This window comes from Lonchura striata, chromosome 1A, assembly GCF_050655825.1.
Source record: "Lonchura striata isolate lonStrDom1 chromosome 1A, ASM5065582v1, whole genome shotgun sequence".
NCBI lineage: Eukaryota > Metazoa > Chordata > Aves > Passeriformes > Estrildidae > Lonchura > Lonchura striata.
This window is the reverse complement of record NC_140741.1, coordinates 70030046-70056641: the sequence shown is the minus strand read 5'-3', so window position 1 is coordinate 70056641 and position 26596 is coordinate 70030046. Positions and strand designations below refer to the sequence as shown.

The following is a 26596-nucleotide window of genomic DNA, read 5'->3' as shown; positions in this document are numbered from 1 at the left end:
GAAGGCTCAGCTGGAAGCCCTGAGCATGCCCTGCTGCTGTGCACAGCTTCTGGATTTCAGAGAGAAATTGCAAGTGCCCCCGGGCAACCTGCTGCCCTATGGTGCCACTGGGGAGGGGGAATATTCACATCTCTCCTGAGCATCCATAGGAACTGCTGGAGACATTTAATTTCATTTTCCAAGCCTGTTTGGGTCCAGAAAAGCATGGGGAATGAAAAGGCCACACTCAGATTTGCATTTATCTGTGTTTGGTGGGTCCCTTGTGGTGGTCTTTGCATCACCCTGCTAAAATATGTAACCTCAGTCCTGGGTAGGAAACATTGGCTTTCAGATCTTTTTCTACAGACTTTACAGAGACAGAAATTCCTCTGGAGGATGAGTCAGAGGAACTAATTTAGAGCAGGGAATCAGGCACTAAAGCTGCATTGAATAGTACGGAAACAACTCCAGCACGGTGCTTACGCACACGGTGGAAATGCCCCTGTCGTGGCAGGAGCAGGACAAGAGGCTCTAATGAAGCTTTTCCCTGAAACCTGCATGGAAATGACGGCAGCAGCACTGAAATCAGGCAGGGTGAAACACACGGGCTTGACAAAAGGCATCTGCATCTGCTCCTGAGCTGCTCTGCAAGCCCAGAGCAAGGAGGAGACCTCAGCAGGAGATGTTTGCTGTGCCCCATGCCAGCAGCCTCGGGAGAGGTGACCGAGCCAGCAGGGCTGAGGACCAGGTCCAGCCCTCATTCAAGCACGGAAGTGCCACAGAAGTGGAAAAGCCTTGGTGAGGTTGAAGAAGCAAAGACAAAGGGAAGGAAAAACAAACATCTGTGATCTGCAGGCGCTCTCTGACTAATGTCAATGCTGAGAAAGGGACCAAATGCCTGAGAGACTGAGCAGCAGTTCTGCACAACAAGCTCCAAGCACTAACATCTGGCTGACAAGAGCTCCCTGCTACTCACAGATATTCCTGTCCCACCAGGCAGCCCAGAGCAGCCTGTCCACAGCTCCAGCTGCTGCATGGGCTGTAAATCCTGAAAGGGCCCCAGACCACCCTGGGTGAGATAAATGGGCAACAGGCTACTCTGAAGATGGCAGGATTTGGCAAATAGGCAGTTTTCAATGTGGAAATATGTGGTATTTAGGGAAACACCCTCCTACTTGCATATGCTCAGATGGCCCTAAGCATTTGGGGCATTCTTGACTGTTTCTATAGGAAACAAAAGCTGTTTTCACTCTGGTACAATTCCTCAGATCAGGATCTATTCCTGGGCTAATATTTCAATTCTCAACAGAAATACGGGGTCAGGTAAATACAGGGTCATATTTGAAATCCAATGTCATATTCAGTGGCTAAAATCTCTCCCTGCTGCTTTGCTGCGTTTCATACAGACAAGGAAGCACCAAAAACTCCCAGCAAGTGCTGCACAACTTACTGCCTTATACAGAGAAAAGCTTTTCACACAGGGCTGGCTACAATGCCTGCAGAAAATAAGGTCATAAGAGAAGCATGAGTCAGGCCTCCCCATACACACAAGCCTGGAGCACTCTTTCCAGCCTGATTTCAGAAGGATTGCAGCCACAGTTACACAGGACAAAATGCTCACAGGGCTGGTGGATGCCCTGTGGTAAACTCTTCCCTCCAAGCATCTAAATTATAGAGCACACACCCCACTGCTGGTTAATGTTGCAGTGGTGGCTCTCAGCTGTTTAATCCTATGTTAATAATTGTGCTGGAGAGAGATAATTACATAGCAAGTGCCACACCACTGCACAGCGAGCACATGGTGATACCTCAGAGCTACAGTTCAATCACACACTACCTTGGGGTTTGGCTCTTCTGTGAATAACTGCACTGAGGTCTGAAAAATCTCCTAATACCCTGCTGTTCTGTCTTTTTACCTGTAAAATCTGCTATTGTTCCTGGCTAAATACTTAGGGGCATGAAGTAAATGCTTCCCTCTGCAAGTCTGTGTTACTGTTTGTGTACTCATGGGCTTTAAATATGATTATGAAATTAATTTTCTCTATCAGTCCAAAATTCTTCTGCGGAATTTGTTATGCTTTTCCCATATTTCTCTGATGCAGAAGTTATCTGTACTTTCACCAGCTTTGTACTGCATCACTTCAGCAATAGCAAGGGCCAGGGCATAGAGAGCCTTGAAGAGCAGATGATCTGGATTGCCTCACACCCCTCCTGCAGTAGCAATCACAGTACCCACACCAGTCACCATCCATACAACTTCACAAAAATTGCCAAACATCACAGAACTGGAGGAAAAAAAAAAAAAATGGCAAACCCACTCTGAGGAAGTCAGGACCTGGCTCCATTCTAGTCACATAATTAGGACACTTGCCCTGTATTTTGACAATGATAATGTTGGAAGAACAAATCCTCTATCATTCTGAGCTGTGTTATCTGAACAGTTTGTTCTCATTGAGCAACATGTGCATTTCACACCTCATCAAAGAGGGCAGATAAAATGCTCATCCTAATCAGGGGAATCGGACTAGAGGTCTCCCCTGCAGTGAGGGCAATAACCAGTTAGGGGTAAGTAGGTCCAGTAAATAGCTTCCCTGTGCTTCCATTCCTTGTCTCCAAAAAATGGGGATTACAGAACAACTGTGATTTATAGAGTTTCTGAGTCATTATAACCTAATCCAGAAAGGTCTATATTCAAATCCTGAATAGTATGTATAGGACAAGAGCAATAGCAGAGCCAGGACTCATGGGCAGATACTTGCATGCTGAATGGCCACAGTGCTTCTCTGTGCAAATTCAGAGTATGAGCCCAGACACCATGTTTTTCCTTAGGTGCTGGTAGGCATTGCCCATACCTGCAGCTTTGTCTCCTGCAATCTGGAAACATACTGTTCAGTAAGGATCCTGGACCAATTGTCCATCGCTGCACTATGTGATTGATTGAACTTTCAGTATTGAGGGATTTAGTCAATACAAGAAAAAATTGTATTTTTCTGTGTCACTGATAAAGGCATTTAAGTCTACATTATCCAAGAAGGGGAAAATCCTGGCTTTGTGAACATGGCTTAGATATGGCTCAGATACATGAGCAATGTCCATGGTCCCAAGACCAAGGTTTCAAGTATGATCAAAGGGAGAGCTTCTAGCAACTGCCCTTATTGGGCCATGGAAAACAAACCAAACCATTCCTTAGGCACCATTCACCAACAAAATGGGTGTGACTGGTTAGGCAACAACGTGGTAATGGTCATTCCTCTCATTATTCTGGATCTAAGGGTCAGTAAATGAGCAGAAAATCCAGCAGAATACACAAGGGGTTTTTATTGGAATGGAAGAAAACTTTTATTCTCACCCATTGCCTAGGTCAGAAATCAATGGGAGTGTGAGTTAATCTGGAAGAGCACAACAAGAGCATGGCACTAAGCCTCTGGAGGGAATGGTAAAGACCCTTTCCTGCAGATATTTGAGGCCTCTCTTCATCAACCAGATGTGGTTTAGGGTTAGTACATGTAAAGTGCAACACAAACTCAGCTGATAAGCCTGGATAACCAATTTGTTTAATCTGAGCCCCATCCACCTGATCTCTCAACTGAGAGATCTCTCAACTGCTGCCTCGCTCTGTTTAATCCTGTTAATAAGTACATCCCTGTACTGGCATACAGCACCAACCTTCTTGTGGCAATCAGTGTTACTGAAAGTCAATCAAATTGATAATTTATCCTGCTCCCTCCAGATATTTGTGAGGCATTTCAAGTGAAGAAAAACAAACAGAAAAAAGATCCGAATAAATTGCATCATTCCAAATGTTTTTCCTTTCACATTCTCCCCACCCTAGAGACTCTGCCACTTAGTAACATTTCTTTATTTAATCCCTTCCTAAAATTCCCTTTTACCATTGAAAACTTTGCAACTGTTTGGGAGTGGGCCGAGTTGTTTGCTGTTTTGATGGAAAGAGAGAAACTAAATTATTTCCTGGCTGAGATTTATGTGTCAAGATTTAGCTTGAAGCCAGACTTTTTTAGCCAAGTTATAAAATCTGAAGATAATTCCAGCTCTCATCATCAGTGACTTTTAAGAAGCAATTCAGGATATGTGCAAGATTAAAAGGAAACTTCTCACCAGGGAGGTTTTCATGGAAATGAAGAGACACATTCCTGCACAGAAGTAAAGGGCAGGAACATATGTCAGACTAAACAAAGCTGTCAGAAAGCCGAATCCCAGCTTACTAAAAACTCATGAACATGTTGATGAACCCATGTTTTTTTTAATGCTTTGGATGCAAACTGAGAGTGAAGCAGAGGTTGCCTGTGGACAAAACAAAGCTGAGTTTTGCTTGAGACATCAGGCTTGTCGAAACTTAAGAGCAAATGCCTTGATGTGATATTGTAAAGATGCTCCTGATCTCCTGAGATTATTCACTTCAATGCTGGTCAGCTGGAAGGTATGATGGTCATGTTTTCTACCAAAAGGACACAGAAATGCCTCACAAAGCCATGGATAATGTTGTACTTCTCCACATTTTCTGTCACATTTGCCATGCCAGACCCTGCTGGGTTGACCTATGTCTGAACAGTAAGGTGGCCAGAGCAGGTGTCAGGTGGACAGGCTTAAATGAAAGAATAGAGGAAGAAGAGACAAGTAACTGAAAGTTCCAGAAACCCGCAGTGAGGCTTGTGTGCCTAAAACTCAAGATCTCAGGTGAGACACCCCAAAAAGGCTTGCACTGTTGGCTGCATCAATTTGAATGAAATAAATGTATCTGTAGACTGAAGCTCTAGATGTGTTTGGGGTGAACAAACAGACAGGGAAAGGGTTCAGAAGGTGTGTGAAGTACCAGCTGTGGATCCCTCATGTTCCCATTAGGAGCTGGTGCACACCATACAGGCATCTGGAGCAGTCTGGCTGTGTTTCCTCCAGGAGGAATCCACTCATTGTGCAGAAAACTTCTCTGTGAACTGAACCAGCAGTTGTCAAGCAAACTCACATGTCTCCTACTCACCAGACTCATTCCCTGTCATGATGGAGATTGCACTGATTTGACACATCTGGCAGGTTAAGACAGTTCTTGTTCCCTCAGGTGCTTTGCCTGAGCTCTGTGGCTTGGGAAACTTCAAACAGGAGACCTCACAACAATTGCAAAGCCTGCAATGCAACTGGTTTCACATTTGCCTCTCATCCCTCCTGATGGGCCAGCTCCAGGCTCTGGAGGTGTTTCACTGGGCTGATGGAGGACCCTCACAACTCAGTTCAGGACAAGAGGTGGGGATGGATGTGCCATGCAGCTCTGGGACTGTGAAATCCAATTATAACTCAGAAACAGCAGCTAGTGGCTCCCCAGAGCCATCTCCTACCACAGCTCACTACGTTTCTCTCCCTGAAGTTCCTCTAGAAGGCTCAAGCAAGGACAAGGCTGGCTGAGCTCTAAATCAACTCACCTATTTCCTGCCACTTGGTGCACTGCACATCTTTACTGGTGCTGACATCCATGCTCTCCCAAATGCCTACATTTTTTAAAAACAGTTGAACCAACAAGTGCTGGGAGAACACTGAGCTTGTGAAGCCACCTTGGCTGTCTGTCAATGTCTTCTTGGCTGTCTTCAATGTCTTCTGGAAAGATCCTAATGCAACACAGACATTCATGATATGTTTGCACTTGCAGCTAAGTGCTGGCTACACTTGAGCTTGTCTGTAATGAGCTCTCTCCACAATACCACACATGAAATACAGACAGAAATACAGGCATATTGGTTTCAGAGTTCCATGGGAAGGAAGGCAGATGCCTAGCAGCAAAAAAAGAACTCAGTAGATACAAGGACATTGCCTCCCAGCTCTGCTAATCACTGTCCATGCCTTAAAGACAGGTCATAATTGTTTAGACACTCCAGAAGTGAGCTCCTAAGATACAACCAGAACAACTGTGAGGTTGGAAATGGGCTGAGCTCCACAGATGTTCAGATCCACTGAAAAGGTCAAGAAATATGGCTGACCTTTTGTTTTTGGGGCTGGAGAGTGACAGACCAAAGAAGATGCTTTGCTATGGACTCAAGGCTGTGAGTCCAAGACTTGCTCACATGGCCAGGCAGCAATTTGAACAAAGCAACAGAAAGGAGAACAAAAGTAATGTGGTAGAAGCTAAAGAAGCTGCCATCTGTCCAACAGCTTATGACAGCTTAGTTGTGCCTTTTGGAGTCAGTGGTGTCATTGCTGGGAAGGTGTGAGCTCATATTTTACGTTAATGACTTAAATACTTAAATTTAATGAAGACTGTTAAAAATGCATGTCACATCCTCTGATTGCTGAGGGAATAATTCCTGGTATTTCAAAGCTTAATTATTCAAAAACTTCTCAGTCAATTAGGACTGATGCATATGTAACAATAATAAAGAAACACAAAAATTATAGGGATAATTCAACTTAAGCATCAATTGATCCAATTACTGGGCTCAGCCCCTAAAGTTCAGGTGAAAGATCTCACAAGCAATGTTCCACCTCTACCACTTCTCAAAGTAGACCAATAACCTAAACTAACAAAGCTACTTTCATCCAAAAAATTCTGAATGTGGCTTCATATTTCAAACTCATTTATTACTTTGCTTTCTATGTATAACTCGTAGTTTGTGAGGGCTATACAAAACCACATAAAAGGGAAGAGGAAAAGGGAGGGGTGCTATAATAAATTCTGCATTACCTGAGAAGACTTCTCCCTTGGTGTTAAATTGCAGGAGGGGTTTCTGTGCAGTTACAACCTCATTGATTCTGGGCTGAGTTTTGAGTCTTGGGTGGTGACACAGTGGTTACAATTGTGGGTTGACTTTTAAAATGTGGTTAAATTACAATAAAGTTACAGTAATGGCCATGACAAAGAACGTCTGTAGCAACCACAAATGAGCATTCCTCAGTCTTCACCCTGTGTGTTTGAGTTTTACCACTGCAGGCATTACAGCTCACAAGTAATTCTTACACAGCATCTGCGAAGCTTGCAGAAGATCAGAGGAAGCTCTGCTCAGCTCTGACAAATTACAATCAATTCACTGTTACAGATTGTCCATGTATTCCAGGGCAATACAGAGTTGTGAGGCACTTTCACTCCTTGTAGCCAGCTGGGTCAAGAGCTTCCTGAAGGCTACCCCAAAAATCTGTCTCCCTGTTTCATCGGGACCAAAAAAACCCAACCCTGCAGCAGCTGTGAGAAGATGCTATTCCATCATTTCCAACAGCTTTCATCAGCTGCTGGACACCTCTGAGCACAGCCTGCAGCAGCAGGAGCAGCGTGATGCATCACTGTGTCCCAGCAGGTCAGCAGTGTGCTGCAGATCTCCATCTCCTTCCTGCTCCTTTTCAAATTCCAGCATGTCAGCTGAGTTGAACCAGTTTTCTGGATGCCTTCCCACTTCCTCAGTACTTCAGCAAACAGCACTAAGAGTGTGAAAGGGCTCAGTGCACATCTTTGAAGGAACCCAGGCCTGACAAGCTCTTCTTGGCTGTCACTATGTCAGAGATATATTTACCTTTGTTTTCCCCTTGTTTTTAAAGCTGCTCTACAGTGTGTTTTACTGCATCTGATGGGGAACTTTAAATAGCTCCACAGGGCAATGCTTTTTCCCACCCTGACTCCTCAGCTATAGTAGAAATTGGAAAGATGGTGCCTTGGACAGCTTCTGACCCTCCTCTCAAGGCTGCTTCTTACTCACTCCTGTGGTTCAGATTTCTTTGTAAACATGACTGTACATGATTGCTTATGATCCACAGGGAGGGAAACCCCCAAGAATGGGTTTTGGGGCAGGACACTGAATTCTCCATTATATGTAGTATAGTCCCAAAGCCCACATTTTCTGTCAGCCAAACTAGAAAATAACATGCTGTCCTCTATGAGGCAATGAGGGCAACAAGAATTGGTTCTCTTTAACCCAGATTATATCAGACTTCCTGTATAAAATTGTTGGAAGTCATTCCTTTTGCACACCAAATTACTTCAGCAGGTGCATATCTATCCTAGAAAAGAGTTCCAACCTCTTTTTCAGCGATAGAAAAGCTATCATGGCCCCTGGCAAACTAAAGATTAATGATCTACTTCACTTCAAAAAACCACTGTATTTAGGTTGGGTTATATGGATGCAGATTGCTGCCAGTTTCAAGCTGCAGGTCAAAAAATAACAATATTTAAGGCAGAATAGTTCTGGTTTGGTTTCTGAGTCAGGAAATCCTTGCTGTAATTGCAGTCTCCCAGGTAAGACATACTACCCTCCCATGCTCTCACTCAGACCACATCCAGGTGTTTGAGGAGGTTCTACTTTCCTCTTCAGAGAATCACAGTGGCCTCTAGCAATGGCTAATTACCACTCTGCTGATTGACAACGTGCCAAGGAGTGAGCGCTGCTACCTCCATAACCAATAATTACATTTTTGTCAGGCTGCCAAGGTCCTCACACACACCTGCACACTGCCCACACGGTTGTTATGAAGAGATTTATAATAATTAATTGTAGCATTCCTATCACATATCTCCCCACCCTCTTCCAGCAGCGACATGTAAATCCAGCCATGAGCATGTCTAATTTCCTCTCCTTGTTAACCTTAGAGTAAAGCCAGTTAAGAACATCTTCTGTTTGCATCCTTTGAAGCCTCGAGTAATTTTTTTTCCTGACATCTTAATTTAATTCTAGGTGAGGAATCACACTGTTTCTCTTCTCCTTCTATTTTACTCTGGTTATTTGTTCACGCCTTCCTGACTAGTCTAGACAGCCCTACCACTTATGATTTTCTCAAGGTGGATGCTTTCCAAACAGTACAGCTCTCCTCCCACAGAACATGGGCCAAGCTTCACAAAACCAAACCTCTTCCCACGGATCACAATTCCCCAGCTAGCAATTGACTTCCAAAACTGAAGGGGTAGGAACTAAAGACCGTGCAAGATATTCATCACCTACAGGATTCTTCTCAATTTCCAAAGGCTTCTACTGTCCATGTAGCATCCCATCAAGCTGCATCCCTCATTTCTGCCCCCTCTTTACTTTGTGCTCACCCTTGGAACCTCCCAACTTGTTAACACTGATGAGCCCCTGTTGCAACGCTTGTCTTGCTGCTCTTCATGCTGCCCTTTTTGGAAAGCAAAAAGCCCCATTGAAATTTTCCTTCTCCCTGATTTTCTTCTAGTATGTTTTGCATTTTATTCTTCCTTTTCCTTTCTTTTTTTTTTTCCATACTATGTTCTGTTTTTACATCCTTCTCAGTTTTCACTTTCTCTCACAGGTTGCTGGCACTATTGACATTCATCTGCACTTAATCTTCTTGGGGTTAAGTCTTACACACAAATATTTGCTTTCCTTGTTGGCACTTCCAACAGTCTAGGCAAAACTTTGAAATTTCCCTGTGGCAATAGCAGTGGGAGGTCCCAGACAGCCAGGGAAGGGGCTTTACTCCCTCTTTTCTCAAGGACTTGCATTGCAGTGTTAGCAGTAACTGAGTCCTATCCAGGATAGGGAAGGAACAACTTCTCTGAGGCTCAGACATCAAGCTTGATCTGTAATTTTGAGTCCTGTCCAGTGAGAGGGTGGAGGATAAAGGTTTACACAACCATGAATGCTATGAAGGAAGAAAATAGAGCCTTGTCAGGCAGAAGAACTGGGAATATCAGATAATATAGTAGGAAACAGGTTGAAGGCAATCTAAAAGATGGAAATCAAATCAAAAAGGCAATCAAATTCTCAAGAGAGAGCTGGACAGCTTTACGGGAGATAAATTGACTGGATGTCACTGAATATAAAAAAAGAAAGAAATATATGGAAATTACTTCACCACAGAAACATCTTCACCTGAAAACACTGGAGGATGGGAAAGCATCAGCAGAACTCTCTTCCTGTACTCTTCCATGGATACCTGACTTAGGTATCTCTCAGCATACTGTGGGTCTTGGGATGGGGGCAGGGGAGAATGCTAACAGCCTTTTACTTTACTTCCTCAGAAAACTGTCATTTTGCACCAGTTCAGTACTTCTGACATTAAAGCACCTAACAAAAGGACTCCTGTACCCCACTCTGCTGTTGGCTGAAGCCCTTCAGAATGCTGTATGCAATGAAATCCAATCTTTGCTCATATTTTAAGATCAATACTGAAGTAGACAAGCTCCTTAACTCCATTCAACTAACACTTAAGTATATCCAACCAAGAAGCCAATCCAAAGCCAGAATATTTATCATAAAATGCATAGAAAAACATGTTTGGAGTCACATCTACAGTGCATACATAAAGTTCAAACAGAAAAAGCCCTAAAATCAATATTGAAGTAATTCAAACAGCCCCATGACAGCTCCAATAATGTTGACTGCATTAGAAAGATTATTCCAGTTGTTCTACAAGCTTTAGAGTTAAAGGCTTTCTGTGTCAGAGACAATGTTCACTTTTGGTAGAGTATTGATAACATATGCGTCCTCTATTTCTTTTTCTTTTCCTACCATCATTTTAAAAATTGGGGGTTTTTATTTCTTTTACACATTTTGCACCATTTTCTAAATCAGTCTGTGATTGACCACAGGCCTTAAAAAGGGGAGGACAGAGGTTTCAGAATTTCAAAACACAAGGAATTGCTTTAAAGCAATTTAGAATATTGGATTTAAATCCACAAAACAAAACTCCACATCCTTCATGCACTCAGTAAATTTTATCCAAAAGGCTTTATAAGCTAAAGACTACAAAATGCATCATAAGCTCCAGCCAAATTCAAGCCACCTGCTCCACACAGCAACAGATACAGAAGTAGGACTCCAGGCATGCTGCAGTGCTTGATTCAAGCTCTGGACTTTTCCTCATCCACTGAATCTAAGCTGGAACTGCTATATCCAGAAAAAGAAGCTAATGAGACAGAGCCATAGCCATGGTCAAGGTGCTGTGGCATAAATGGCCCAGGACCACATCAGTTCCTTTTAGACACAAATAAGTTCATATGTGGCCAGGGCCAGACCACGATGTGAGCTCAAAGACCTCTGTTCTTGCAATTAATACACTGTCTTTGCCCCAGAGGCCAGGGGAATCTGAAAACAGTTATTTGTAGGGCTAATGTTGCAGTGGGTCCAGCATTAGGAGATCTTTCCACTCCCATATTGTGCTGGGCAAGGATTTCCAAATCCCTGTGCTGCTCTAGAGGAGTCAGGAATACTGACTGCAGATAAAACTGCAAGGAAAAGGAAAAAAGAAAAAGAATAAAAATTTAAAAATATTTCCCAGGACTTGGAAAAAGGACACTATGTCTGATTCCTAATGAGAGCAAACATTAACACTTCAATAGCCACATTCCCAGCTCAATAGCTGTGGGGTTGGGGCTGCCCCAGGACACTGCCAATGTGTAAGTTAATGTTTAAAGATACGTGTGGGCTTAGGAGCAAATTAAAATACACAATGAGCCCTGGGCAAGCCTGAGATTTCTCCATTTCAAAACATAGGAAATGCTGTAAATACCATAGCAAATGCAATTAGCAGAGCGTGATAAACACCACTTCGTTAGCAGAGACCACAGGAGGCTTCTCCTGTTCCAGAGTTTCTGACAATGAGCAGGACCAGAGGCAGATCCTGAAGCCCAGACACAGAACAGGCAGGCAAATGCCTCAGGGATGCCTCCAGTCTGGAATTTTGTTTTCAGCCCTTCTCTGGCCTGATGTTTTGATGGAAGGGGTCTGCTCCTTCATATCCTTGACATCTGTAACATGTTACTTGAGCCAGGACTGTCTGTAAGGACAGGACGTGTTCCAGCAGCTCCAGAGTGCCACTGATTTGGAAGCACCAGGACATTTCCCATCAGTAGTTCAGCTGCTTTCAGATAAGGGTTAAATATTGGAGGATTTTTGTCACTGGATGTGGTTTCAAGCCATTTTCATTATGGCAGGCAACATCTGAGCACAAAGTATTGCTCCTCTGCCCTTTGAAACCAAGACTTAAGAAAACACAGGCTCAATTAGGATTTTGAGGGACAGATCATGAAGTGTTCACTCAACTCAAACAAAACATGTCTGAGGCTAAAATGTATAAAAGGACAAAACCTAAATCATTGATGGTAGTAACAACCCTTCTGTAGAGTCTTCTTAAAATGTTTTTTTTCCAATCCTCAGAGACTTTTCACAACACCAGAATTCATATCCAGCATGGCACAGAGAACTTGGAAGTAATTTTTTAAAAAATTCACCTCCAGGTTGTCTTTTTGAATCCAGCTGATAGAGGTGGGCTTTAGATGTACCTGGTACCTCCTAGAGCTGCCCAGCTATAGAGTGGGGGACATAGACCCTCTCCAGAGAGAGCAGCACAAACATCCAGCTTGAAGAGTAACAGGAGAGGGACAGGGGGTTCTGAAAGCCTACACAGCCCCTCCCAGAGCCGTGTCATGAGCCGTGCAGTGGCTCTTCCTCCAGAGGAAGGCAGCCAGAGAATGTCTTCTTCTGACCCACCTCAGTCTCCCAGCTAGACCCGTGCTTTGTAACCACATCAGTGGGCCACACATTTTGGTGGTTTATTTCTTCATTTCCTATTCTCATGAGTTATTTTAATTTTCTCTCATTTGCATTGTTATTTTTTCTTTGTCTCTACTCACAGAAAAATCTCCAGCAGAGATACTTACAGACCAAGTAAGGTTCTTCCCCACAGATAAGCCATGTACACACAGATTCTCACTTAAGACAACCTTTATAGACCATGAGTAATAAACTCTCTCCCAGCCAACCCAGACCTCAGAACTTTTTTAAAGCATGGGCAGGCATGTGGCAGAGGTGCCCTATGGTTACTGTGTCTAAGCTCTTTCTTCATTATTGCTCATTTTCCATGCCCAAGGATGCTGCTTTAAAGGTGGAAAACAGCTTCCTCACTCTGTGACAAAATGGAGAATTTTGAGTGGATGTGGCTACTGTGTTTCTGCTTCAAAGGCTCTGTTTTGGGATATAATGGGATTTTTATCTTTCCCCATGTAAGGGAAATTAGGTCTTAAAGCATCTGAATTTCTATTCCTATCCTGAGCTATTGTCAGTACAAGTGCTTTGACTTTCTCTCTTTTCTCTCCCCAGCCACCATCCACGTAAGCATTTAAATAATTTTCCACAATAAAAAATAATCTAATAAACAACATCCAGAAGAACATATTTGTGTTTGTACCCTAGTTAAAGGCTCTGGAAATACAAAAAGAAAGCTAAACAAACAATTGTACTCTGAAATGGGTGTACAGCAAAGACAAATGAAGGCAATAAACTTATTACATTTTGAGGGAATGAAGACGATACGAGACACCATCCACCTGAAGAAGGAAGCCAGAGTTCATACCACCAACATGCTCTGTTTGAATAAACAACTAAACTCCAGCTGCTCATTTGTCACCCACCTGAAGAAAAATCCCTACTCAAAGTACAGCACTACCTGTGCAATAAGACTGGAAGTCATGGGAGGGGAAGGGCGCAGGATTTTGACAGTTAAGTTATCAGGAAAGAAATTCAGACAGTTGATTTTAATCCCAGAGGGCATGAATCCAGGAGCAAAAAGAATTGTCTCCACTGGACTGGGAGCCCAACACACCTGCCTTTCTTTTATCTCTGCAGAATGGAAATAGTTCTCCTGCTGCCCCTGCACAGTGAAGAAGATGGGTCAGTTTGAGGATAACAGTATGTAAATACGAGGTTGCATTTTAGTCCCACATCTTGTCTCAATATAAAACATTGCACCAACATTGCCCCTTGCAGTTGCTACTATTTCCTTGCTGATCTACGAAATGCAAAAATACTGCAGAAAAAATCCATTAAGTGCTTTCAGATCTTAGGAAATATTTGTTTCCTTGCTTGCTGCTGAGTTTTTTGGGCAGAAATTCAGACCTGGGTTTTTAGTTATATTATTTTCCTTTTGTATTTTACAGTGTCATGGAAACTTGCTTCTCTCTCAGTGTATTTTTCCCTGCTGTCACTCCTTTTACAGATGACTCGACAGTTGCAGTAGCCTGGTTCCAAAAAAAGTTGACAGACTGGGGCAGCAAGAGGAGGGAGTCACTGCATCAGCTGCTGGAGGCACCTGCAATGATTTGCTCAGCAACCAACTGCAATTGGTCCACCAAAACCATATGTTCCCAGTCCCTCAAAATCAGGCAATTTGGTTTGTCACTTCGGTTTGTCACTTCATATTAGCTGCAGCAAGGGGCTGAGCGCTGCCAGGGCCAGTGGCCAAGCCAAGCCTGGCACCACATGGCTGCTCCTGGCTGAGCACAACAGGGCAAGGACACTTCTCCAGGGGAATTTGGAAAGGTACTTGGCTGGCAGAGGCAGGACTGGCTTTAAAAGGCTCTGTCTGCAGCTTCCATTAGGGACTTGAACTCCTGCTGCCTCAGAGCCAGCTTGGCTTGTCATTTCTGAAAATAAACATCAAAATGCATGGGCTGGGAGAAAATATGTCCCAGATTAAAAGATCTCATCTCCCTTCAAGCCACAGTGGTTGATCTGGTTACAGGCAGCATCACAGGTGTCCTGTCTGCCAGTTGCCAGCTGGATTTTGGTGGCCATTGATTTTAATAAATGTTTTGCTCCATCTTTTTCTGTATCTATGTCACAGATGGGTCAGGAGAGAGAGAAATTGAAAGAAAATACTTTCTCTGGGTTCAAGGTCAACAGCAACTAAACTAAAGGACAGGTGTGCCCACAGTGCCTGTAGGAGCATCATGTTCATCAAGGAGAGATCCTGGTCCAGGACTGCTGATCTACAGGAATCATCCTTTCCACCTGCTGACCAATACAAAGTTTCAATTTGCACACAAAAACAACACAACTCATCTACAGACTCACAGATTTACAGAAGGACACAGTGGCTCCCATAACTGGGTTGAACAACACATAATATGTGTACCTCCCTCATCAATTTTGGCAGATCTTGTTCCAGAAAACTTGACCGAGACTCATTCTAAATGTATTCCCCAAGAGTTGGCTCCAAACAAGGTCTAGGAAAATCCAAGCACATGAAGAGCCATGTGCAGCCAGTTCTGATGTTTGCTTCCCCCTCCTGCTCCTAACCCAATCAAAAGCACTGGAATAGCCCCAGTATGTTACTGTGAGCAGGATGCCAGGACTCATATCTGAGCATCTTTCAGTGGCTCCCAGGCAAAGTCAGTACCTCCACCCTCTGAGACTGAAATGTCATGGGACAATTATGACTTGTAAGCATAACTGGATTCAAATAAACCCGTGATCTGCTTCTTTGGACTGCACATTCTGTTTTGCCTTGGGTTAGTAAGATGATACATCCACCATAAGAACACCAGCCTCAACTCTTCTCCTTGGAGAGCACATCCCAGGTATCTGGGGAGCACCTTGAGTACAAAAACCTCTGTTGAGGGAGGGGATTTGGCTGTGGACACAAGATCTTTAAAGCATGCATTGCCCTGCCCTCCTCAATTTCACAGCCCAGATCTGCACCAACCCTTTCCCTGCACCTCTCCCTTCATCTTTCACAGTGGTGAGATGTCCCTTCTCACTTTCCCACTCTGGGGAGGCTGTGAGGAGGAGGGCAGGAAAGCAGAAGTATCACACACAGGGAAGGAGACAGTAGACTGAAGTCAGCCTCCTCATGTCTTCTAGTTGCCACTTTTCTCATGACAGTGTCATCTCCAGAGGGGATGGATGAGAGGTCCACCACTCACTGCAATGCTGCAATTCCCAGCCCATCTTCACATGTGGATGCTCAGGGTGGCTTCAGCCTTCCCACTGATTCCCCCCCGAGGGAGGTATCACCCCCCTCAGCCACTTCTGTGTTAGCATAGAGAGAACATGACCAGCTCAATCAAAATCCCATCTCTCCTACCTACACAGCCTTGGCCCTTGGCTAGGAGACTTTCAAAGGTCAGAGGCTCCCAAAAAACTCTTCATCCAATTAAGAAAGTGCTGCAGCAGGACTTGTGCCCGGCAGCACAAATCCAGCACTGCAAGTCTTTCAGCCACATCTGGGCTGGAAAGCCCAAGGCTATGGCATCCCTGCAGACAGCCTTGGATCTGAAACAGAGGAGGGACAACAGAGTCCCTTCAGCCTCACCTTTGTGTCTCTCAACATGCAGAGCTCAGCCTACAACTATCAACTGCCTCCGTGGCCACCAGCCAGATGGAGAAGCCAAAAGATGTCCTGGGGCTGGAATCAGATGCCTGTTTACCACCAAGTTCAAGTACAGCAGCAGATAGCCTTGTGCCACAAAGTATGGAATGAATTAGAGCATTTGGCAGAACTTCATTAAAGTGTGACTCTGGATAATTAAAAGCGGCCTGGAGCCATGTGGGTCTCCCTTCCCTGCCAATTCCTGGAAGGATTGCTGCTTCACCCTTCAAGGAGGCAGTAGCACACACACACACACACACACACACACACACACAGCCCTGGATGTCTTGGCATTTCCTTGCTCAATGAGCTGGAAACTGGATATTCTTAAGGATATTATGTCCTTGGATGTGCCTGAGACACAGCAAGAGAGAGCCGTGCTCTGGAGCAATCTGCAATGCCCGATAGGCAGCAGGTTGGTCCAGACACATTCACCAGGAGCTCTGGCACTCTTTGGGGCTCCCCTGTTGGTACCAGGAGGGTGCTAAGTGGGCTCTCACCTCAGCACCTCCCCACCACCATGGCTGATGTGGGGGACAAGAGCTCAGATGGGTGGGGTAAAGCTCCATTTTCAATCCCAAATTCTGACTGTTCACAAATGATAACAAATCCAAGGCTCCCACATTACATCAGGTCATCCCTCTTGCATTGTGTATGAAAACCAGCCAATCTACCCACAACAGAAATAATGTTCCTCTAAGAAACAACTGAAAACCAGAGATATTGCCCATTTTTCTCCTGGGAAGCACTGCTCAGAACACCTTCTATATGTAATGGAAACATCCTGTAGATAAGGCTATTGTGTATTCCTTTGTGATCTTTTACTCTGTGTTTTATCAGCCTGTGTGTATATGGAAAGATAGAAAACTGATAGGGATATGCCAGTCAGAGCTCTAAGAGTCCCCTACCACAGCCTGGGTGTGAAGATTCCAGAATCAATGCCATTTCTGTGCCAAAAGACTCCTGGGGATGGTACCCAAATGTATCAATTGTCTTGTGGTCTTTCTTTGCCCCAGACTCTTGTCAGCAGTTCTCCATTTAATCTGATATTGCTTGCATGTACTCAAATTAAACACAGATCATAGGGAGGGGTTCACCCTGGGTGGGTTTCTGGGAGGAAAACAAAAGCTCTGAAAATCACTGTGAAAACAACCCAGAAGTGATGGCACTTTCTATCATGCTATCAGCTCCTTTAACCAATGGCAGGGCAAGAAACCACAGATAAAAGAAGATTTTCAAAGCTCTAGATATTGGACCTCACTTCAATTCTATTTTGAGGTCTTTTTGTACTGCCCTTGCCACGTAGCACTGTTTTTAACTCATATTACTTTGTATTTCCCAAGTGCCTTAAGAACCAGAGAAGGGAGAATGTTTAATGCAGCTCATGCCACAGGCAAACACAAAAACTCAGTACATGGGAATTAAAGAGAACTGTGCAGGATGCTCCCTGCTCTTTTTCAGTCTGCTTCTTCTTCTAAAACAGCTGACTCTGGACTACATGAGCAGCATTTTCCAGTCTTGAAATTCATCTCACAGCACTCAGAGCAGGGAGGGAACTCTGCAAGAGCAGGAGCTTTTAACTTTAATAAGAGAAAAAAAAATATTTTTTCATTTTAATTTTGAGAATAACATGGATAACACAGCTATCAGTTTATTTTTCCTAGTGACCAGGATTTGCAAGACTCACAGAGCAGAGTCACTTTTGGCATCAGCAATGTCCTTCTCAGCCACCACAGGAAGACCTCTGGCACATACATCCAAGGCTCTCTCTGGACAGGATACTGTTTAATCACTTCCAAAATCAGGGTAGTCTGAAAAATTACAGGGATTTCCCCAACTTTCCTTCTTTCTTCCCCCTCTCTGGGGGCATGTTGCCTGAGAGATGGATCAAGACAAGTCCCCATAGCAAACATCACATGAACAAGCCCTTCTCTGGTAGGCAAGGAGCTCTAGTACAAGTGGCTGCTTCTCTGTGGCTTGTGCCCTCGTGGTGCTGTGAAGTGTCACTGATTGAGACCCTTTACCATTCACCTGGTTGAGAGCATCAGGGAAGAGCCAGACTGGGACCAGCAGATGTGCTGCTGCCCACAGATGGGCTCAGGGATTCACCCAACCCAGTGACTCCCAGTCTATGCACAGAGCAGTTGCTAAAATACAAATAATTCTGAAGCCATTTCCTCTACTTCCATAGAGGAAGAATGTAATTTAATTTGATTTTTGCTTTGCACAGTAATGGCAAGGCCATTTATGCAATTACATTGCTTTTCTTATCTAGTTCCCTTTTCAGCTGCTCCAAAGTCTTCCAGGTGTCCCAGTCAGGTCATTAGTCTGTTACAGCCACCAGAGAAGAAGATACAAACCCAAAGATGCTAAACAGATATTTGTAGACTGCCAGGCTAACCCACTAATTACCTTGCTTTTTATTTGGGACACTGACTACTCCCATAAAAGCTCTATTATTAGAGATAATACCTCCAGATAAAGCTCTGGAGGTCTCTCAGAAGGCAAGTCCATTCATCTAAATCAATTGAGGTGTCATTGTGGTTGTGGCTCTTCTGCTTGAGTCAGTGCTGGGAGAGAGAATAAAAGGTATAGCCTCCCCCTGCAATCTCTGAGCTTAACTGAAGTTATTGGACTCCTTAATTTCCATGGACTTTATCTCAGTGCTCTCACTGTTGCTCACAATTGGGCTGACACCTTGACATCAGCCCCTTGTTGTGATGCACGTGGGGTCATTTTGCAGCTCTCCTGCACACATAAGAGGGAGGCCAAAAGAACACATTTCCTTACCAACCTGTTGACAAAACCAGTTCAAGCCCCTCTGAACAATAATTACAAGTGCTTCTAGAGATTTCTACTGTCATTATTGACACCAGACCTCAAGTCACTTCTCCTGTAATCCCTTGTGTGCAGACAAAGCAATAAGGTCCACTTTATGAGATCACAGAAGGAAGAAATTACAGCTCGTAGATTTGCACTAAAGTGGTGAAACTCTGCAGAGGGGCTAGATTTCAATCCCAATGTACTGCATCATCCCTTGGTTTTAGAAACAACCTTGTGGAAACCACTGCAACAACGAGCTGGAGTAAAGCAAGAGGTCTGCAACATCGCCAAAGGTCTGAGACAAAAAGTCAAGATGAAGCCATATTAGTATATTCCTCTGCAAATGTGGAGGCCAAAATGCAAGTGTCTAAAGAAACAATGGCAGGAGCTATCACTACACTCTGAAATGGCCAGAACAAGCACCTAAGTAAATTTATGAGATTGTAGGGTTATTGGAAAACTATGGAAAGCAGTATTTGGCTCTTAGCCCAGACTGTAAGGGGCTTAAAAATGCAGCTGGAATTAGCTTTCAGCAAAAGCAGCAGGCCCAGGATGAGGAAAGTATTATACTCAATGAGATGTGCCTTGGGTCTGACCTCTTTTCATCACACACCATGGGCCTTTCTGAAAATTAAATTAAAGCATTTTACTATGATGGAAAAGCCAGGTGGCACATCCCAGTGCATAAAAAGATTCCTGCACATCTATTTGCTCTCTTTTGCCTTATCAGACACATTTGCTGGAAGGAGAAGGAGCTGTCAGTGCTTTCCTAGTTTCACCCCTCGGGCAGCCCAGACAAGGCTGCCTGCATGCAAGGAACACTGCAGACAGAAGAGGCCAAGCAGGAGGGGTGACATGTCAGTGGTCACTTTTGGGTCACCTGCCCCATGGCCAGCTCAAGCACACCCTGCAGAAGGGACCTCTTCCTTGGAGTAGTATTACATGAGGCAAAGACACTCATCCATCATGGGATTTTCTCACATTCTGGCTGAGCATCCCAGAGCTGCAAACCCAAATTATCCATTGCAACTGCACATGCTTCTAGCACCAAAATCTCTCTTAAAGTGTCCACCCCAGAAATATATCAAGATCAGGATTCCAAAAGATTTTCAGAGTATGGGATTTATCTGTAAACAAAATTTCATCATTCTTATTCCAGACCTCCTCTGCTGCTTTTCAAGTTGTCCCTGCATGCAGCTGTTCCAACACCTGGAGGCAGGACCTTACCTATGAACTCCTGGGATGAGACTTTCATCCCAGCTGCCTTCTGCTCGGAATGTCTCAACATTTCCATCTCTCCTCTTTGACTGCACAAAACATCCATGATGTATTTTAAGTAACTATTTATGTCAGTACACAGCAGCTAGTGAGACCCCTGACTCCTCACTACATTGTGAGCCTCATCAAGCAATTCTCTCTCTGTCCAAGCTCTTCCAAACTTGACATCATCACAGAACCCATCTTTGGATGTACTCAGGCTCCCAAAGAGATTCTTTCTCAAAAACTTCAGGAGTAATGCTCTAAGTTATTTTCACTGTCTGTGCCATGAAGCTGGCACACACCACAGATTTCAGCTCAGGAGCCAGCACAGGCCAGCTTGGCCGAGCAAATTTGGAAACAGAAATTGTTCACACTGTGACAGGATGTGAGCAGACACAGTGACAATTGGGAAAACCACCACTATATGTAAAAAGACAGAGAGAGGAGGGAAATATAAAGAGACCTGTACCTGGGAAGAGCTGGGGAACAAGTTCCTAATATCGCAGCCACCAGAAATGTCACCCCTTTCCCAGGCTGGGGCACGCAGGCGCCGGGAGCCGGCACTCGGCTGGGCAAACACAGATGCAGGAGCTGAATGAGAGCACAGTCAGCCCCATCTATTTTTAACTGGTGCAGAGGAAGCTTTTACTTTTCATTATGAAGGCGAGACAAAGTGTCCATCAGTTGTGCTGAATTTGTTCACTGGATGGGTGGGGGTGGAAGCGTGTAAAGCCCCTGGCCCCTGTCTGTGGGACCAGCAGCTCTAATCCCCCCCAGTTTGCTCACAGCTGCATGGGTCAAAGAGTGCAACAGCTGAAATGCACTTTTGATACATTTGCTGAGGGTTGCCCCAACTTACCCTGGGGGTTTCTGCCTGGTGATTTCCATTAAGGCTGACTGGTGAGATTCACTGCTGGCATAAACGAGCACCAGTCCATCAAGAGTCCCCTACATTTAGCTCAGTATGATGACATGAACAGTGCAGAGGCATCACAAGCAGACACTGGCAGTTGGATCTGGTGGCCTCCCAATGCCACTTTGATGCCCTGGACAAAAATCTGTGGATTTGGCAGCAGCAGCACCTTTACTTGCCAAGTATGTTGCATGTGGCACTGGGGAGCAGGGGAGTGGAGGGAGGAGGCAGGGCTTGGACCAAGGCTCTCCACCTCCCCCTTCTTGCCCAGACAGGGTTACAGCTCTGCAATTTAATTGTAGGATAATTAATTTCCTCTTAAATATCAATTTCTGCTGCTGTCCCCACACATTTGAACAGCACCATTCCACACTCCCTCCCCAAAATATCAGCAGCAAGAAAACTCTTGCTCATGGGGCATCCCAAGGAGAGGAGTTGTGTCACTGGCCAGATGGCCACACAGCAGCTCAAACTTTGTGTGCTGGCATTTGGCCAGGTGGTGAAAGGAAAAGGCTCAGACAGCTACTGAATTCCCTGCATCCATCTCCCAAGAAGCCACTCACACATCTGCTGTCATACATAAACATGCCTTGGGTAAATCTACAGAATACACAAGCAATGACACCTGTCCTGTCCATCCTGACCTAGAGGGGTGCTTAAAATGTTCTCAGCTACCAAGTGAAACCACCAGCCTCACAGAACAGGGTTTGGCACTAAACCAGCTCTCCAAGTTCCACTTTTTCAAAAGTATATGCACATCCAGAACATGCACACACATAACAACATTTTGCTCCTCTCTGCCAAATAAGCATTTGTTAAAATCCTGCATTTATTACACACACTACAATCCCATAAAGGGGCTCAGAAGCCACCAACAGTGGCATCTGTGGATGTTCTTAAGGGAGGATTGCCTAGAGGGTGAACTGCTTTCTGTGGCCTTCCTTGAATGGAGAAAGAGACATTTCATCTGTCTAATCCAGAAGTGCTGGCATCACTTAGAGGAACCCTGGCCTCATCACACACATGAAATGTACCCTTAAGTGTCTTTTTTTTCCCCAGTTGCCACAAAAGCAGCTCAGGGCAATTATTTCAGTAGATGTTTATGCTGTTATGTGGAGTCAGGCAAGAATAATCCCTTACAGTCTGTCATGGTCCAGGTACTGCTCTCACTTCATCAAATGAACATGGAAGTTCAAAAGCAAATACCTGCTCCTGAGCATTTCAGCTGAAATTTAAAAAAAGAGGTCTAGAGGTAGCAAACTCAGAAACTAGCTAGGTGGGGGAGGAAAAGATCACAAGTAATACTATTTTTAACCTATTGCTCATGAACAAGTTGATACTAAGCTTTGTTCAGGTCCACAGGAAGCTGAAGAGCTTAACAGAGATGTCATCTTTGAAAACAGTTTAATATTTCCTCACCAGTGTGTTACTTTGCTAGTGATACTACTCAAGGAACAGGAAAATCAAGTACCTGCTGCTCTGTGTTAATATACATATGCTTACAAAGGACATGGGAATGCTTGTGGCCACTTTGAAAACAAGCACTGGAAAGTGAAAGAATCCCTTACCCGGTTGTCCTCTTGGATCTCCCAGTCACTGGAGAAGCTCAGCATGTGCTGTGCCTGTGAGCAGTTTGAAAACTGGAAAAGGCTGGCAAACATTCTTCTGTTCTCCTGGGTGTCAGGGAAAATCGCCTCCTGGAAGTTGACTCCATGTGGCAGGAGGATGTAGTTCTCATCCATTCTGGAACACAGATTGCAGGGGCAGCCCACTGTGAGAATGAACAGCACTTTGTCCTGCAGAAGTCACCTGTCATACTCCAGCCTGGCTCAACAAAAAGTCACACAGACTTTTAGCCAGCAAGTGGCTCTGAGCTCTCCTGGTACCAAAATGATAATTTCCACCACAAGGACTGGGATCAGGCAGCAGCAGTAAGGACCAAACAGGCTCCTGCCACCCTGCAGATACCTGTGAAACCCCATGAAGGAGGCAAATCTGTATTTTGGTGCCACACTTTCTACTGGATTTTCATCACATTATCCTTAAGCACAGAGTTTAAGTACTCCTTCAAGCAGTCAATAAATAACTTGTGTCAATAAAATGCGCTTAAAGATGTTGCTGCAGACTAAGCCCTAGACAGCATCAAAATTACTTTTGTCGCACGTCCAGTCTAAGAATATACCAAGTATTTCAAAACAAGCCACTGAGTAGTATTTCACAAATGCTCTCGAATTGAAAGGTCACGGAGATGGCTCTGTTCCCACATTGTGGTTTATTTTCTTATTCTTTCGATGAGCCCAAAGTCAGGGTCTGGCTGGGACTCGGGAGAGTCGATGGAAAGCTATCGGGTGAGTATTTGGGGATGGGTTTTAAACTCCCATGCCAAACTTCGGCAAACAGCTCTGTGACCGTCCCGCCATAAAAAACAAAAGCAGCAGCACCCACAAGCTACTCAACACCATCTCCCTGTGCATGTGCTGGCCGACAGTGCTGGAATACTACGGGAGTTTGGTGTCCCAAGCTTCTCTTTCCCTGTGAAGCTGTGTGTGGAAGCGCAAAGGAGAAGGCGCTGCGCGGAGAGCGGCAGCGGCACGGAGCGAACCCTGCGGGCAGGGCGGGCGCGCATCCCCCGCCCGCGGAGATGCCCCGGAGCCGGGATGCGCCATCCCAACCCCTCCTCGGACTCCCCTACCCCGGCACTCACCGGAGGAAGAAGAAATAAGCGTAGCCCTGCATGACGGTGTGCGAGTGGCAGGAGAAGTAGCCGAGGCCGGTGAGGTTGAGGCGGGAGCCGGCGGGCACCTCCAGCATGCTGCCCCACGCCTGGTCGCACAGCAGCTCGATCTCGGCCGAGTAAAAGAGGTCCCCCGCTCCCTGCTGGGGGCCGCCGGCGGGGCCCCTCTGCCAGGGCAGGTAGTTGTAGGCGCCGTAGGGGTCGGGGTGCAGCGCCAGCACCCGCGCGTACACGATGATCGCGGCCAGCTCGGCCCGGCAGCCCTCGCTGAGCGGCCGCCACTCCGCCGGCAGCTGGCAGCCCCCGGCACCGCCCGTCCGGGCCCCCAGCAGCAGCACCAGCCCCAGCACCAGCACCGGCACCGGCAGTGGCAGCGGCACCGGCAGCGGCAGCGGCAGCGGCAGCGGCAGCGGCGGCATCGCGGGCGGCTCCGGGCCGGGCGGGCAGCGGAGCGCCGGGGGCAGCGGGTTGGAGCGGGGCACGGACGGCCCGGAGGCGCTGCGGGCTGTCCCGGAGGCTGCGGGGGACCGGGGCTGGGCGAGAGCGCGGGAGGCAGCGAGGCGGGGATGAGAAGGGGTGGGGGTGCAAAGGGGCGGGAGGGTGCCAGGGGCGGATGCACAGAGGGCTGAGAGCCGGGCAGGCAGGAGCGAGAAGGGGCGAAGATGCAGAGGGTCGAGGGGCAGGAGGTGTGCGGGGGCAGAGATGCGAGGAGCAGAGATGCAAAGGGGAGGGATGGGAAAAGGCAGAGATGCGAAGGGGCAGAGAGGCAAAGGGATGGGCTTGTAAGCGAGAGAGGTGCAAAGAGGGAGGTGAAAAGGGAGGAATACAAAGGGGAGGGATGCAAAGGCAGGGTTGCAAAGAGAAGGAATGCAAAGGGAAGACGTGGACAGGACGGAGACTGCAAAGCGGGAAGATGCAGAAGAGCAGAGATGGGAAGGGCAGACGTACTCCGGGCTGACTGCAGCTGCTGCCCGACACTCCCTGGACCCGGGGTGAGCCCTTGGTGGCACCCAGTGCTTTGAAAAGTGAAGGCGTGGCTCGTAGGGTTTTGGAAGTACAAGGGTCTCAGTGGAGCAGGGGGCAGTGCACAGCTCCACTAGGAAAGAAAATCCTGGGAAACTTAAGATGTGCTTGTGTAGAAACTTGTAACTCTAGTCATCCACTTCTCCCACTTCAAATGAGGCTGGAGAAAAACTTCCAAGTGTAGGAGACCAGCTCTTCCTAGCAGCCTGCAATCAGTTTCCAAAATACATCTGGTGAGCAAGGTAAAAGCCAGGTCTCAATATATTTTGACTTCCCACTGCTTCATCCTAGAAGAGCTGATGCAGCTTTTTGGCAGATAGCTCAAAGACTGACCCTCTCCCCACATACAAACTGCTGTGGAGCTTCTCCCAAAGATCCCTAGGGGCCTTGCACCACTGACAGCCTCCAACAGCCTCTTTCTATTTCAGTATTCTCCTTTTCCCACATCTGATCTCACTTGGAATAATAGTCAGGAATGGGCCTGGGACTTCTGGAGGTTTTTTTGGTTTTTTTTTTTTTTGTATGAATATCGTGGAGACACAGTCACAGCTAAGTCTCTCCCTGGCTGTAAAGGTTACTCAAAGTCTGACAGCATGTTATGGCTGGTTCCTTTAATCTCACCCTCCATCTGTCTCCATCTGCTTCTCCAGTTGTCTACAAGGACTTGGAGCTCTTGGAAGCAGAAGGTGCCTCTTTGTTCCACGTTCATGCTGTGTGTGGTATAGGAGGGTCCTTGTGCAGGACTGGGGTTCGAAATAATGTGCAAAATAATGAATCATCAGTTGAATAATGCTGAGTCAGCTTCATAACAGTGAGACAAAACAGCTTCAGTGACAAGAGCCTTCCTCAGGAATAGTTTCATCAGTCTCATTTGTGTGCTGAAGAGTTTAACAAAGTAGTATTCATATTTCATGATGGCAAGATGCTACAATATATTTCACCATAGCTTTATGCATGGACAGCAAAGTTGGTTCTTGCTAAAAAATAAAGAGATTTTTTTTTTTTTCCTTAAAAAAATATTCAGAATGACAGAGTTTTTCTGATTTTTTTCCCTGTTTCTCAAAGATCAACAAATTGCTTCAAACTTTCAGGGAAAAAAAATTAAAGACAATTTTGAATTTTTTAAAGAAAATACCCTCAAGAAATCCCAAAAGACGAACCAGCTCAGTATTTCTTTAATGATAACCATTAGGAAAAACTGCTTATTGCTTTAGAACCTGAAGGGACAAAACTGTGGTGGAGAAGGTCCAGAGCCTCCTTCAGTAGGTTTTAGATAAATAAAAAGAAAATAAAGAGTAAAACAAAGAATTGAGGCTGATGTTGACTTCAGCTAATGCTGATGCAGTTTTGGAGGCATTTTGTGCAATCCAGTGTAAATGGAGGCTTTGACATGAACCTCAGGTTTCTGTGAGAAATGGTATCTCGAGATATTGACAAAGAATGAAGAAAGAAGTGCTGCAAGTGGTGGGAGAGATGTTCAGCCCATCCAGGGTGGACTCTCCATGTCTGTCTATGTCTTTCCCGATGGTACAACTGTGTCAGAGCTTGGCAGCTTCACCCACATGAATCTTGGGGTCAGTGTGGGCAGCAACATGTGAGTGTTTTATTACTTCAGTGCCACTTCTCTGGAGGCAGAGCCCCAAGAAGCTGAAGAGATGTTTGTAACCATAGGTTGGTTTTGTCCTGGGAACCAAATTCCCAGCTTGTGTGAAATGCAGTTGCTATTTCCTCTGTGTATACATAGAAGACTGATATCTTCTGGATAGAAAAGCCTCACA

The 26596-nt window shown here is 45.5% G+C and overlaps 1 protein-coding gene across 1 annotated transcript in view; it reads right to left on the bottom strand.

The window, feature by feature from the left end:
• Positions 1 to 24621, bottom strand: part of CCDC3 (coiled-coil domain containing 3) — a 32788-nt gene extending 8167 nt beyond the window's left edge. The window contains exons 1-2 of the mRNA XM_077783159.2: positions 23766 to 24621; positions 22630 to 22804 (exon numbers count right to left, since the gene is read on the bottom strand). Of these exons, the coding sequence (XP_077639285.2) occupies positions 22630 to 22804; positions 23766 to 24214 (624 nt within the window). The 5' untranslated portion in view covers positions 24215 to 24621. The remainder of the gene's footprint in view (positions 1 to 22629; positions 22805 to 23765) is intronic.
• Positions 24622 to 26596: the final 1975 nt, after the last annotated feature.